Source organism: Carassius carassius, chromosome 13 (genome assembly GCF_963082965.1).
Source record: "Carassius carassius chromosome 13, fCarCar2.1, whole genome shotgun sequence".
Classification (NCBI taxonomy): domain Eukaryota; kingdom Metazoa; phylum Chordata; class Actinopteri; order Cypriniformes; family Cyprinidae; genus Carassius; species Carassius carassius.
This window is the reverse complement of record NC_081767.1, coordinates 25537984-25553749: the sequence shown is the minus strand read 5'-3', so window position 1 is coordinate 25553749 and position 15766 is coordinate 25537984. Positions and strand designations below refer to the sequence as shown.

Genomic DNA, 15766 nt, shown 5'->3' with positions numbered 1-15766 from the left:
TTCTCTAATATATTATTATTATTATTATTATTAAACTGGTCACTTGTCAAGTTGTCTAAATTAAACTAAATTAAAAATGAAAAATGTTTTCATGTTGGCAACTACCTAATATATATATATATATATATATATATATATATATATATATATATATATATATAATCTTTTATTTTATTTAATCTAATGAAAATGTTTTTCATGGTTATAATTTTAGTTTTAGTTAGCCATAATAACCCTGAAATTATTAATTTAAATATTTTGGTAAACTCTCTTTAATCTAAAGAGGAAAAAAAAAATCTAAAAGACTATATATATACAGTACAGACCAAAAGTTTGGAAACATTACTATTTTTTAATGTTTTTGAAAGAAGTTTCTTCTGCTCATCAAGCCTGCATTTATTTGATCAGAAATACAGAAAAAACAGTAATATTGTGAAATATCATTATAACTTAAAATAATAGGTTTCTATTTGAATATACTTTAAAAAAATAATTTATTCCTGTGATGCAAAGCTGAATTTTCAGCATCATTACTCCAGCCTTCAGTGTCACATGTAACATCCAGTCTATCACGTGATCATTTAGAAATCATTCTAATATTCTGATTTATTATGAGTGTTGGAAACAGTTCTGCTGTCTAATATATTTGATGAATAAAAGGTTAAAAAGAACTGCATTTATTCAAAAAAAAAAAAAGAATTCTTATATATATTCTAATAATATATTTTCTTTACTATCACTTTTTATCAATTTAATACATCCTTGCTGAATAAAAGTATTGATTTTATTTAAAAAAAGAAAGAAAGAAAAATTACTGACCAGTAGTGTATATTGTTATTACAAAATATTTATATTTTAAAAACATAGCTTCTTTTTTTTTTTTCTTCTTTTTTTCTTTTTATTCAAAGTATCCTAAAAAAGTATCACGTTCTGAAAAAATATTAAGCAGCAGAACTGTTTGCAACTTTGATAATGATTCATCATATTAGAATAATTTCTAAAGGATCATGTGATAATGATCCTAAAAATTCAGCTTTGCATCACAGAAATAAATGATAATTTAAAGTATAATAAATTTAAAAACAATTATTTTAAATTGTAATAATATATCACAATATCACTATTTTTTCTGTATTTTTGATCAAATAAATGCAGGCTTGATGAGCAGAAGAAACTTCTTTCAAAAACATTAAAAATAGTAATGTTTCCAAACTTTTGGTCTGTACTGTATATAAATATATATATCAGGATCTAGTCTCATGTCAGCACCTACCTTCCTCTTCCTCACTAGTTCTCCCTGCAGGTGGTTGATCTGCAGGAAGGAATCGCTGGCACTCAGAGCACTCACGGGTCGGACCGCACATACAGGTCTTCGAGTAGGGTGTGAGGGTTTCGAAACTCCTTTAATCTCCTCAATGCTTTCGAATCGGCCACTCATGTTGTTGCTGTTGTGAGAAAGGAACTTAAAAGTACAGCTGTCTGAAGCAGGGGTCCTCAGTGAAGTCAGAGCCTGGAGCTCTCCATGAGAGCTGGCCCTTAGGGTCATCGCACTGACCCAAAGTCCCTGTAGACATAAATGCAATGGGAACCAAGGAGACTCACCAACGTGCAGCCTAGATCAATTATTTATGAGGAAATGTTATACCAACTCACATATAGCAGACACTATATGCTAGCACAAGGGATCAAACACAGCTCCTTGACTAATTGCACCATAGTGCCTCACATCATCCTGAAATCAGTTGGTTAGGGTTAGCAGCATATTGGTAATGATGCCAGGATTGAAGACTGACTAGATTTTTACATTTCCTGCAGAAAATGTGACTGGAGTTTACCAAGAATATCCTGCTAGTGGTTCCTCAGAAGTGTCTGTGATATTCTGATAATAATATATGACTTAGTCTACATCAGTCATGTCATCCATCATGTCACACCACAGACTCACTTTCTCGCTCTCTCTCGTTTCATACAAGCACAGCTGGCATAATCTTACATCACAGGTATTGATTGTAGTAAAAATTACCTCAGATTTCAGTGTTATTATTATTGCAATCAGTGCTGGTCCCAGACTTCTGGGGGCCCTGAGCAAAAACTTTGTCAATGGGCCCCTGTGATGCTGATTCATATTAAAGTTACTAAAGTAATTCAGTGAAGAGCAGTGAATGATTCTCTCATTTTCTTTTGTTGTTTGATTAATAACAGAGAAAGCAACAGATTTATTAGGTTGCTTGTATGTATTTATTCCTTTAAGCACACACCAAAGCACAGAGTAGCACATAGGCTACTTGTCCGTACATGTTTCACTCCATCTTGGGTCACGTGCACAGAAAGTCTCCTGGGGTACAGGGTGTCTTTCGCAGCTTAGTATGCTTTTACATCTTTTTTTTATTACGGAGTTCATCCAGCAAGTGATTGTCTATTACAAAAGTCATGTTACATGATTTGGATGATATATAGGAAGGGCAGTAGTGCACTGCTTTGAAGGAAAGGAAAATAATACACCATAGTCTTTCCATAATCATTGGAAGCCAAAATTATATTATTAAAATTCTATGCACAGCCCTTATCATTAAAACATCATGAGCAAAAGGTCCCCAGGTGTTTCGATGGGCCCTGTGGAACTTGCATATTTTGAGTATAGGGAGAACAGCACTGATGCAAAATGGTTACAGTTTTTGTCTGTTTCTTTGCAGGTTGTTTTGCACATTGTAAAGGGTCATTCATGCAGAATGGGTTTTTGCATTCCACTCTGCTCCTTTTCCATAGTTTTTCTATGGACCGCACTAGAGAGACAAGTTTGACCGTTGCACTCAACTTTGAAAAAACGTCCTGGCCTGTATCTTACGTTTTTAAATGCAAAACCGTGTCCAGTTTGAATGGTTCCTAATGGACTTTTTTTTCTTAAAGGAAGTTTTAAACAACAGGTCATATAAAAAATGTATTAAACTCAACTCAATATTTTATATCCATATATTTATTTATTTTGTGATTGCTCATTACCAAAACATTCAGGCAACTTACTAGATATATTAAACCTCCAATAACACATGAAAACAGATCAATAGCATAATTAAATGACTTAACAAATAATTATTCAGAATCATTTGCATTATGTTCCTGTTATAGTAACAGTCAACTGTAATAACACCAGATTCTTTACAAGTATGGTGGACAAGATTGATTCTCTTTACTTTACAGAGCAAGGAAATTCAACCCCCTCCATTGTAAATGTATTATTCAAGCAGAGTGAAGCAGCACAAATAGAACAAGTTCCACTGGCCCAGATAGCGTTGTTTTTAGTTTTGCTTTAAACGTCAACTGTCTGACAACAATTGTATGGGACTATGTCAAGTGCCTTGTGAAAGTATTCACATTTTATGTTGCTGCCATATGTTAAAATGCTTTAAATTACTTTTTTTCTGACATCAATCTACATTACAAACACCATAATGTTGAATAAAATAATAATAAAAAAAAGTTTTTTAACATCTTTGCAAATTTGTTCGCAGCAATCGGCTTGTTTCACTGGGATCACTGTCAAGTCCAGTAATTATGGTCACCACTCCTATGCTCTCAGCACTCCCCAGTCCAGTTGTGTCACACCAGAGCCTTTACACAAGATGGCTGCCAACACAGAGCCTCTCCAAAAGATGGCCGCCATTCCAGAGTCTCGTCCCATCATGGCGACCATGACCAGTGCCTCAAGGTCAGTACCAAGGTATTTGACATTATCATCCAGTGTGGAGGATCAACCATTGGTACTGGTGCGAGTAGCAGGTATCCCAAGGGCCTTAGAACAAGTCCTCACAGAGACTGTTCCCCTGGACATGTGTGTGGTTTGGGACACACACACCACTGCAGTTCCCGAAGGAGGTAGCAGCCTCTGCTGCAGAACCTTCTGAGGAAGTGGTGTTTGTGCCAGTCACCGAATCCACTCCCAAGTCTGCTCCACTCCCAGTGTTTAGTAAGCAATCTGCTCACAAACCCACTCCAGTCCTTGAGTCCACTCCAGTTCCCTCATCACGGCCAGGAGTGCTGTTCCCTGTTCCTATGACTCCAGTTCCCTCATCACGGCCAGGAGTGCCGTTCCCTGTTCCTATGGCTCCAGTTGCCTCATCACCGCCAGGAGTGCTGTTCCCTGTTCCTATGACTCCAGTTCCCTCATCACGGCCAGGAGTGCTGTTCCCTGTTCCTATGACTCCAGTTCCCTCATCACGGCCAGGAGTGCTGTTCCCTGTTCCTGCCGTTTCCTGTTCCTATGACTCCAGTTCCCTCACCATGGCCAGGAGTGCTGTTCCCTGTTCCTATGACTCCAGTTCCCTCATCACGGCCAGGAGTGCTGTTCCCTGTTCCTGCCGTTCCCTGTTCCTATGACTCCAGTTCCCTCATCATGGCCAGGAGTGCCATTCCCTGTTCCTATGACTCCAGTTCCCTCACCATGGCCAGGAGTGCTGTTCCCTGTTCCTATGACTCCAGTTCCCTCAACCATGAGTGCCGTTCCCTGTTCCTATGACTCCAGTTCCCTCATCATGGCCAGGAGTGCCATTCCCTGTTCCTATGACTCCAGTTCCCTCATCATGGCCAGGAGTGCCATTCCCTCTTCCTATGACTCCAGTTCCCTCCCCATGGCCAGGAGTGCTGTTCCCTGTTCCTATGACTCCAGTTCCCTCACCATGGCCAGGAGTGCCGTTCCCTGTTCCTATGACTCCAGTTCCCTCACCATGGCCAGGAGTGCCGTTCCCTGTTCCTATGACTCCAGTTCCCTCATCACGGCCAGGAGTGCCGTTACCCGTTCCTATGACTTCAGTTCCCTCACCATGGCCAGGAGTGCCGTTCCCTGTTCCTATGACTCCAGTTCCCTCATCACGGCCAGGAGTGCTGTTCCCTGTTCCTGCCGTTCCCTGTTCCTATGACTCCAGTTCCCTCACCATGGCCAGGAGTGCTGTTCCCTGTTCCTATGTCTCCAGTTCCCTCATCACGGCCAGGAGTGCTGTTCCATGTTCCTGCCGTTCCCTGTTCCTATGACTCCAGTTCCCTCATCATGGCCAGGAGTGCCATTCCCTGTTCCTATGACTCCAGTTCCCTCACCATGGCCAGGAGTGCTGTTCCCTGTTCCTATGACTCCAGTTCCTTCACCATGGCCAGGAGTGACATTCCCTGTTCCTATGACTCCAGTTCCCTCACCATGGCCAAGAGGGCCGTTCCCTGTTCCTATGACTCCAGTTCCCTCACCATGGCCAGGAGTGATGTTCCCTGTTCCTATGACTCCAGTTCCCTCACCATGGCCAGGAGTGCCGTTCCCTGTTCCTATGACTCCAGTTCCCTCACCATGGCCAGGAGTGCCGTTCCCTGTTCCTATGACTCCAGTTCCCTCGTCATGAGTGCCATTCCCTGTTCCTATGACTCCAGTTCCCTCATCATGGCCAGGAGAGCCATTCCCTGTTCCTATGACTCCAGTTCCCTCACCATGGCCAGGAGTGCCATTCCCTGTTTCTATGACTCCAGTTTCCTCACCATGGCCAGGAGTGCCGTTCCCTGTTCCTATAACTCCAGTTCCCTCACCATGGCCAGGAGTGCTGTTCCCTGTTCCTATGACTCCAGTTCCCTCACCATGAGTGCCATTCCCTGTTCCTATGACTCCAGTTCCCTCATCATGGCCAGGAGTGCTGTTCCCTGTTCCTATGACTCCAGTTCCCTCAGCATGGCCAGGAGTGCTGTTCCCTGTTCCAGGAGTGCCATTCCCTGTTCCTATGACTCCAGTTTCCTCACCATGGCCAGGAGTGCCGTTCCCTGTTCCTATGACTTCAGTTCCCTCACCATGGCCAGGAGTGCTGTTCCCTGTTCCTATGACTCCAGTTCCCTCACCATGAGTGCCATTCCCTGTTCCTATGACTCCAGTTCCCTCAGCATGGCCAGGAGTGCTGTTCCCTGTTCCTATGACTCCATGCTGTTCCCTGTTCCTATGACTCCAGTTCCCTCACCATGGCCAGGAGTGCTGTTCCCTGTTCCTATGACTCCAGTTCCCTCACCATGGCCAGGAGTGCAGTTCTCTGTTCCTATGACTCCAGTCCCCTCACCATGGCCAGGAGTGCTGTTCCCTGTTCCTATGACTCCAGTTCCCTCACCATGGCCAGGCGTGCCATTCCCTTTACCTATGACTCCAGTTCCCTCACCATGGCCAGGAGTACTGTTGCCTGTTCCTATGACTCCAGTTCCCTCACCATGGCCAGGAGTGCTGTTCCCTGTTCCTAAGACTCCAGTTTCCTCACCATGGCCAGGAGTGTTGTTTCCTGTTCCAATAACTCTCATGAGTCCAGCACATCCTGAGGTGGTTCTTTTCTGCTACAGAACTTCCAGAGTCAGCGGTGTCTGCTTTAAACTCTCTGACTGTCCTGTCAGAACAGCTGTGTTTCCACCACTGGAACTTTACCTAGGAACTAGGTAGTTTAGGCTTGTAGTTGGTGTGTTTCCACTGCAGGAAATTTCCCCTGCTCGCAACGTAGTATTTTTTCAAAGGTCCGGATCTTTCAGGGGCAGGCCTTTGGCACTAAACATGCTGATTGGTTGAGTTCACGCTGCATTGTGATCTCAACCACCATTTATTCCGATAATTTTCTAAATATTACTGTTATTGTGTCATGAAATTTAGTTTTAAACAGTATTATTAGACGAGAATGTAATTGTTTAAAATTCAAATCTGCGGTTTATTTATAAAGACAGCGGCCATTTAAAAATGTTTTCATTGATTTCGGAGATGATCAGCTTCTGTTTGCACTTGCATCATCCCGTCCACGGGAGTTCACACTCCGGAGTCAAACTCGCAAAGTTCAAACTTACTGAGGATGCAAGTCCGAAATTTGCATACTTTTTTGTATTGAGAAACACATACACATTGCTGAGTATTGTCTAGCCAAGGGGTGGCAAAACTCCGGTCCTGGAGAGGCGCAGCCCTGCAGAGGTCACTTCCAAAGTTAATTAAAACTCACCTGCCTGTAGCTTCCTAGTAACCCTTCCGACTTTGATTAATATGTTCAGGTGTGTTTGATTAGGGTTGAAGCAAAACTCTGCAGGGCTGTGGATCTCCAGGACTGATGTCGCCACCCCTGGTCTAGCCTGTGTAGTGTTCCTGTGTTTTCCTAGTTCCTTGTTTCCTTGTCTTGTTTTGACAATGGACTGTTTACTTTTATCTGGTTATTCGCTTCCTGCCCGGACCTTCGCATGTTTGTGGATTACTGTTTTGTCTCACCCTGGATTATACCTGTTTGCTGTTGATTTGACCCTGTCTATCTGTCCACTCTTGTAAATAAAGCCTGCACTTGGATTCCTAACCCCGTTGTCACGTCTCCACGTTAGAATTATGGTGTGTGGAGTGTAGATTGATGTAGAAAAACAATCATATAAAGCATTTTAACATAAGGCAACAACATTAAAAAACCTGAAAAAGATGTATGAATACTTTTTCAAGACACTGTAAAAGAAGCAAAGTACACAAACTTTTTCAAATGTCAAATGAGTAATACTTAAAAAAAAAAAACGGTCAAAACCTTTTGTCATGTTTTACTTCCTGTGTTCTCAGAAAAGTCAGAGAAAAATATGTTTATGTTCTAAGTCAGGAATTTAAAGATAAGATAATTGTTTGAATCTGCAAAAATGATACAGGATGCTATGAATAACTTCCTATAATTTTCTACTTCTCCCCTGAGTGTTCATTTAGAGGAGATGCTTTCTATGCTTGCCTGCAAGATCATCACTATCAAACTTCAGAATCACAGACAACACTCCAAAGAATGACCTGCAGAAGGAAGCAGGCCTAATTCAGCAGTCTTTTGCTATAGTCACACATTAGGCTTATAAAATTCTTCTCCAAGGACACGTTTAGAGGAAATATTTTTCCATTCGATAACAAAGTGTCAGTTACATCAACAATGTGTTAAGTCAGCATTCACAGTGAATTTTACCTGAAATAATTAGAACAATAATTTATAAAACTTTTATAGAGAGGGCGAGAGAGAGAGAGAGAGACTGAAAGGGGTGCCTGATAGTAGACTGATAGTGTTTATAGTGCCCAGTATAGCTGCTTGAAAGTCAGATATTTTTCCAACTTGACCAGAATGTCTATATGTGCATAATGTATCTAATGAATTCAAAGATAATTGGCAAAACTGGTACGCGACCACAGGAAGTGAACGTTTCTTAGTTGTCCTCTGCCATAGCTTTAAATGCCCTCTTTGGGAAGGTCATCTTACAGATCATCCTCAACCTCCTGTTTCCTATTTTAATGGGTCTCTTTCTGCAGCAACATCAGAATAAGTGTGTTCAAGCCTCTGGACAGTTTTGGTGGCATGTTCTGCAGTCATGGCTAGAGGGTTGTTACCATTATATCTAGTGTTCTTCTTATTTATAAGCACACCCTGTCTAGATGTGAGTCAAATTCAAGGTAGGTTTATCTTTTTCTTTTTCTCTTGATTTCCAATTTTTAAAGGTTTGTGAATTTATAATTTTGCATTTCTATTAAAACCTTTTTTTGTTGGTTGTTTTTAGTCCCTACAAATGGAATTTCTGGAGTGTTGTTAGTCCAATCCATGACCAATGTGTACAGTTTTAATGCCACCACAGCCAAAGAGGTATGTGAGGCTATTAAAATGAGAATTGCTAAAAAGGCTGAAGTGGAAACAGCAAACAAAAATGGCTTACAGACATGCAGGTAAATCACTATTTTAAGAGAGACAAGAAATAGACATAGTCAAATGAAAAAAATATTATTGTAGATATATGATATTGATTTGCTCTTTTAGGACATAAGAATCTTATTTTTAAATAACATGTAAAAAACCTGTATTCCTTATATATGTAATTTTAAAGTAACGTTCCTTTACATTTAAATAATATGGGCCTGCTTGAATGTCCAGTACACAAACCTTCAACGATACACAAGATACACAAATGCTTGAAGTTCAACTTTGAGAAGTTGGTTAAAAATTATATTTAAACTCTACAGTTTATGTTTCTGCTAAGAGTGCAATATTATGCTTTCACACAGGTATGGTTGGGTTGAAGAGCAAATTGCAGTTATTCCTCGAATCGAAAAAAATGTCAATTGTGGTAAAAACAACTTAGGCGTTATTGTTTGGACAACTACAATCAGCAAAATGTTTGACGTTTTCTGTTTCAAGCCAGCAGGTAATAATACTCTATGTATAATATTAATAAGGAACAATGATGTTTAACCTCTTAAAACCCGAGAAAAAGTTTTGGGAAAAAGTTAGTTTTTTCCATGTCTTTACATTGTTTATAGCATTGAAAATAGATATTTCATTCATAAGTTATGCTATGTCCTCGGTAGAGGACATTGGGACTCAATTTCTTTAAAAAAGAAATAATAAAAAGACATGAATGAACATGTATAGGGGAAAAAAACAGTTGATTTTTTAAATCACCAATCCATTTTTCATTTTCAAGATTTTTTATTTTTTAACCAAATATTGTATAAAGATGTTTCTCGACTATGTTATAACAGAATGATTCAATATACAGTATTATTATTATATATTACAATATAATATAAACAGGTTTTCTCATTATATAAAATGTATCTATAAATTAAATCTTATTTGTATATTAATGTGTTTTTGGGACAACATGTAATGAAAATAGAAGTGCAATAATGGGAGTAATAATTTATAAAATTTTCATAATATATCATATTTCATAGGATATTGAAATATAATTTCTTTCCCTGTTCATTTGTTATGTCTCCCAAAATGCGTAATAAACATGCTTTTAGTCTCGGTGTCCTCATATGAGGACATGTATGAAATCAACGTCCTGTTTCGTAACAGAAAGTCATATTTTGATTTGAAACCCCATAACAGTTTCCTGAGATGTTGATTAATGACTCACAATTTAAAAATTAGACAGATTTAAATGATAATCACCAAATATTATCATATTTCCATGAGAGTGTCACTAAATTAATTTCAGATAATTTTGAAGACCAAAGAGAGGGAGTGGTCATGGTGAAACATCCAATCATTTGGTATCTCTGAAAAGCCCTGAATGTTCTTTGTACAGGACATCCAGACTTAATGTGGCATGAACAGTCTCAGAGAAATTCACAAAAATATAATGTCCTCATATGAGGCCGCAGGGTCTTAAGAGGTTAAAATGTGATTAGGAAGAAAATACAATATGCCAATGTTTAGATTTTGTAACAAAAATATAATTATAATATTAAAGTTAGTAATTAAATCTACTAACATTGTCAATAAAATGTGCTAATCATAATATGTCTCTCACAATGCACCTCAGGTCCTGGTGGATCATTTGAAACAACATCAAGCAGGTTTCAACCTACAACAAGAGAAAGAACACCCTCAAACAACCATTATTCTACTAGAACAACCCATCCATCATCCATTAAGTCAACCTCTTCTTCTGCCTACATTTCTAGATCCCTCTACACATCCAGCCCATTCATTTCCTTTGCTTTCAACACTTCCACAACATTTACAACACTTTCTAATATCAGAAACAATTCCCAGGCAACGACAAGCCCCCTGTCTCTTTCATCAACCGAATTTTCAACCTCATCCCCCATGTCTTCCACACATTCATCTACTCAATTTCATCTTCAGCATAGTTCAACTCCAACAAGCCAGCCTGCATTGTCCCAGACCACAACACCAAACACACCGCCCATTAAAGGTTGGGTTTTGAAACTTTTTCTAGATGACCTTTGTAGATGAGCTTCTCAATGTGAATGACTTTGCACATCGATTTTTATCACATTCTTTTGTTTTTGTTATATTTTAGCAGCTCCCAAAACATTTGTCATCATTTCTGTTGTGCTACTGTTCTTGCTGGTAGCGGCAGGTGCATCTTGGTATCTTAAAATGTAAGTGTTTAATCTACTGTCATGAGAAAAGAGTTGTTACATGCATACTCTTCACTGACTAGTGTGCTTTGCTTTAGTAAAAGAGGACAGCGGATTCCATCCTGGACCAGAATGAGGCAAAAACAGATTATTGAAACCGAAATGTGGAAACGAATAAGTGAGAGGCATTGTATGCCAGAAGAGACCAGCAAAGACAACAACAATAGGATATGCGACAACCTCATCCTTCAAATGGAACAAGACCCAGACTCACTCTAAAAAACACTCAATTTTTGTAAAAACACAGTAGGCCTACTTTGATAAAAATAAATCAATCAATAAAAACTCTCACTGTAACTACATGTACTCAGCACATCCAGATTTTTATTCTGTAACATAAAAAAGAAAGTCAAACAGATTTGGAGTTTGTAGTTCTTTGGGTGTTCAAATGTTACTTTGTTTTTAGTTTGCTGCTAGTTTAATTTTCAAATATTATTTCACTTTCAGATATCAATAACTGGTGTAAATACGAATCTGTTTTTTAATAAGGCCATATGATACGCCTATATGATACGCTTTAAATTCTTAGTTGTACTTGTTGACTTGTCTGTAGTATCAAGGCTCAATGGATTTTATCATAGAGCGTGCTCATGACATCATCAACCCGCGTCAAGGTTTTTGTTGTTGTTATCATACTTGTCATCTTGAATATTTTCCTGGATAAAACAAATGTCAGCAGGTTTGTAATCATTTATTTGCACGTTTGTAGCTTACACTAAGTGTTGAGTGTATTTGCGTTACGGTCTTTATGTATTGTTTCTGCTAGCCAAGCTAACACTAGTAACGTTAACTTAGATGTTTTTATATCAACATCGTCGATAACATATGTATATGGTTCACTCGTCTACTTGTTTGTTCATCTTTTGAAAGAGGTAAGAAGATGATTAAACACATATTCTGAAAGTAAGGTGCACGTATTACGAATAAATGTATCGGGGATTATTTCAAAGTTTGCGAAATGTACGACTAATGTCACTGACAACATGAACCTTTCATCGATATATGAATAAGTAGTGGCGAATCATTTAATATTAGCAGTTTATTATGATTCATTTGTGGACATGCTTTTTTTTAGCACATCAGGTTCACATTGTTTTTCTGTAGGTAGATGACTAGTAATAACATGAGCATAATCTTGGAACATATGGACAGTGGGGTCCATGTTTTACTTTCCATTCCTCTACAATTACAAGTCATGTTTTTAGTAAAATATGAGTGAAAGGTTAAACTGTAAAGTTAAAAAGGTTCATTAAAAAAATGTAAACCATGATGATCATGTTATCCTGCTTGATTTGAGAATGGTTCAAATCAAAGCATTTTATAGATTAAGTCAATTTTAAGGAAGCAAGAACATCACAGTGTGTACAAAGTTCACATGATCAGGATCACAAAATTACTTATATTAACGATTTACTTACTATTTTTTTCTCTCTCTTATTAAAAATAATATTAATAATAATCTCTCTCTCTCTTTGAATCCCAAGTTTTCAGTGTGGTTTCAGAGTTTTGGACACAACTGTGTATGTCTAAAAAAAAAAAAAATTTAATCACATTTTAGCTTTTTGAACTTCACTTAAATATACGTACTTTGGTGTGACAAATTAATTTGAAATACAAATTCAGTGTATGCGATATTTCATGTGTAAGAAAATGCTTAAAGAAGTATAACATGTCAGACTGCATAATGTGTCATATCAACATTCTCTCTTATCTAGGGCCTCCAGCAGTGAATGAGGTCTAGAGCTGTTTTGGAGCAGCCCTCCATCTGGAACCAAGATGGGCCAGCAGCTTTCTGGCCAGGCAATGAGCAGACTGCCTGAGAAACTGATCAAACATGCGGGGCTTGTGCGTGACAGTGGCTACCTCACCTATGATGAGTTCTTGGGACGTATGGCAGAGCTCAATGATGTGTAAGTGAGGTTTTAGGATTAAACATTTTAGTGACACAATAGCCTGCTGGAGTTTGATTAGAATGTGACATCCCATAAAAAACAACAACAAAAAAACATAATTTTATTAATAATATTAAAAGTAATATAATATTAAATACTACATTTAAATAATACCATAGTTTTCTCTCTGGTCCATCCTGTACATAATGTTTACCCAGAAAGTGTTTCTTTTCCTGCAAGGGTAATCTAATTGTGAGATTATGTTAGTAAAACATTAATTTAGTTTGGATGTTAAATCTAGTAATGAAAACTGTTTAGTACATCAATAAAGAGAGCTACAATCTGGGTTACAGCAAGGAACTTACAATGAATGGGGCCAGTTCATAAATGCTTACATTTTTCAATTTTAATTTCATTATAGAAAATAATACAATGATAATAAATACAAATATATAATTTAGTATTTATAAAAAAATAAAATAAAAAAGTAAGAATGAGCTCACTATTTTTCCTGTTTATTTTTAAGTCTGGACTTTAATCTGAAAAAATACACATTATCCAGTTTGATGTGATGTGAAAGATATCTGAAAGATAAGAATCTGGCTTCATTTTCTTCCACAGAACTGCTAAACTAGCCTCTGGCCAAAAGAAACATCTTTTGTTTGAAGTACAGACGGGATCTGACGCAACAGTGTTATGGAAGGTTGCTGTGAGAATAGTGTGCACCAAGGTGAGATTAATATACACACTTCTGAATTTATAGGTGGAATGTATTAAAAGGATTTTTAAAATGTCAAACTGTTTTCTAAAATACAGATATCAATCATTTATTCTGTACTGCAAATTTAAATGTGTGATTGATGTTTATCTAGGGTTGAATTGCAATTGTTACTGCTCTCTCCTTGTGCTTGTAGATTAACAAGGAGGATGGAATGGTGGAGGCCTCCCGTATTATGAATCTGTACCAGTTTATCCAGCTCTACAAAGACATCACCAGTCAGGCAGCTGAAGTACTGAGTTCAGAGGCTACGGCAGAGGGATCCTGTGGACTGCTGTCATCAGAAGATACCTGCCAGGCCAGCATATGGATGGGCAGGTACTTCAAAGATTGTGTTTGTTCGGTTTACCAAATCTGCACCTGATGTAATTATGCATAATAGACGACTCAATGTCTCACCATGCAAAATTTGCTGTGTAACAGGGTGAAACAGTTGACTGATGAGGAAGAATGCTGTATCTGCATGGATGGGAAAGCAGACCTTATTCTGCCCTGTGCACACAGCTTCTGTCAGAAGTGCATTGACAAGTGGTATGAACCTGTGATTCATTATCATTATTCATTTATGGACAAGTTCACTCAAATAATAAAAAAATCTGTCATCCTTTACTCACCCTCATATTGTTCCAAACCTGTACGATGCATTTGAGAGAGGCGGGGCATAGAGGACCTACAGTAAAGTATTTTAAAAATAATGTTTTTTTTGTTTGTTTGTTTTTTTACATTAAAGCATGTCAACATATTCTGTTACACCAAATACACAAAATAATGGTCTTTAAAAAAGCATCTTATGACCCCTTTAATTAAACAGGCCGGAAAAGGTCAAACAGGTTTGGATCAACATTATGACCATAAATAATAACAGAATCCATAAATTATTTTAATCAGCCATTGACAAACCCAGCTTGTGTGTCTGTGCCTCATATAGGAGCGGTCAGAGCCGAAACTGCCCCGTCTGTCGGATTCAGGTGACTGCCGCCAATGAATCGTGGGTCATGTCAGATGCTCCCACGGAGGAAGATATGGCTGGGTACATTCTCAATCTGGCGGATGAAGCTGGGCACCCACACAGACCTTAGAATGAAGCCCCATGCCACTGTCATGCTCCCTGTCTACTCATAACAGATGACCTTCTTTGAACAGTTATTTAGGGTGAATGGGTTTTTGTTGCAATTTATAGTGTCACTCACTGGAGGCAATAACTGCTGATTTATTTACTTTTTAAAAAACAATTTTTAGGTTAATGCATAATATTATAACACCTGATCAATTCATAGACATGACTGTGAACTGTATGTAGGTAAATGCTAGACAACATGTAGCAGTAGAACTTCATTGCCTAGTTGCACTTGCCATTTTATCTTGTGAAGTAATTGCACTTAATTGCTTTTGTTCCGTAAAAGCCTTGTAATGCCTGGATAAGCGTCACAGTATCAGCATGTGCAACAGTTTAATAGTATTGATGCTTTAATTCAGTCTCACATGATTCAATTACATTGACTGTACAGTTGAAGTGCATTTATAATCTTAAGGTTTAATGGAATTACTGTAGTGATCTGTTTGATCATTATCTTTTTGTAAGTTGGACCAAAAGTTAATTATAGGGCATCACTCGTATAACATTCATTATGAAACATAATTGGGATGAATTAACATTTGAGAATGATCTAATTTGCTTGTTTTCTTTTGGAGCTTAATGAGTTGCAAATTAAGCTTTTATTTTATGTGGCATCACCTCAGAGGTGGTTATTTACCGTTTCATATTTTTCTGGTTTGAAATCTTATGACTTTTCATCCTGCACTTTTGTGTGTATGAGAGAGACTGTGAATCTGTGGGCTTAGGAAATTCACTTGTATTATAAAAAATATGTATAGATCAAACTTTATATACAAGTCAAAATTTGTGTGGAAGTTATCTAGTTTTTAAAAACTTTTGTTTCTGCAATATTGTCACAGATTTATAGAGGTGAGACTGAATGTTTGAAGTTTAATCTGAGAAAATGACACTAGTTACTGCTTCCTTTTGTGACCGAGTTCTTTAACATATGGACTGAACTGGGTTGTTTGCCGTTCCCTTTTCTTGTGTAAATCTTAAATAAAGTAACTTGAATATTTAGTTCTAGCTAGTTCTTGATTGAAGGCTGTAAGAGATCCCCCTACTTC

At 38.0% G+C, this 15766-nt stretch overlaps 2 protein-coding genes across 4 annotated transcripts; both read left to right on the top strand.

Moving 5' to 3' along the window:
* Window positions 1–8238: 8238 nt before the first annotated feature.
* LOC132156213 (lymphatic vessel endothelial hyaluronic acid receptor 1-like) lies at window positions 8239–11305 on the top strand. Of its 2 annotated transcripts, none has more exons than XM_059565119.1 (6): window positions 8239–8437; window positions 8542–8704; window positions 9041–9180; window positions 10309–10704; window positions 10816–10894; window positions 10972–11305. In XM_059565119.1, exons 1-6 carry the CDS (start codon window positions 8356–8358, stop codon window positions 11150–11152), a joined length of 1041 nt encoding a protein of 346 aa, XP_059421102.1. In that variant the 5' UTR covers window positions 8239–8355; the 3' UTR covers window positions 11153–11305. The 2 variants fall into 2 exon arrangements, with proteins under 2 accessions (XP_059421102.1, XP_059421101.1); XM_059565118.1 differs by having other exon boundaries at window positions 8240–8437; window positions 10813–10894; window positions 10972–11152.
* A 189-nt stretch (window positions 11306–11494) lies between these two features.
* Window positions 11495–15719, top strand: LOC132156216 (RING finger protein 141-like). 2 transcript variants are annotated; one of them, XM_059565120.1, is made up of 6 exons: window positions 11495–11612; window positions 12649–12843; window positions 13447–13555; window positions 13740–13921; window positions 14027–14134; window positions 14532–15719. In XM_059565120.1, the coding sequence occupies exons 2-6, from the start codon at window positions 12710–12712 to the stop codon at window positions 14680–14682; spliced, it is 684 nt and encodes a 227-aa protein (XP_059421103.1). In that variant the 5' UTR covers window positions 11495–11612; window positions 12649–12709; the 3' UTR covers window positions 14683–15719. The 2 variants fall into 2 exon arrangements, with proteins under 2 accessions (XP_059421103.1, XP_059421104.1); XM_059565121.1 differs by lacking the exon at window positions 11495–11612 and adding an exon at window positions 11669–11805.
* The last annotated feature ends 47 nt before the right edge of the window (window positions 15720–15766 follow it).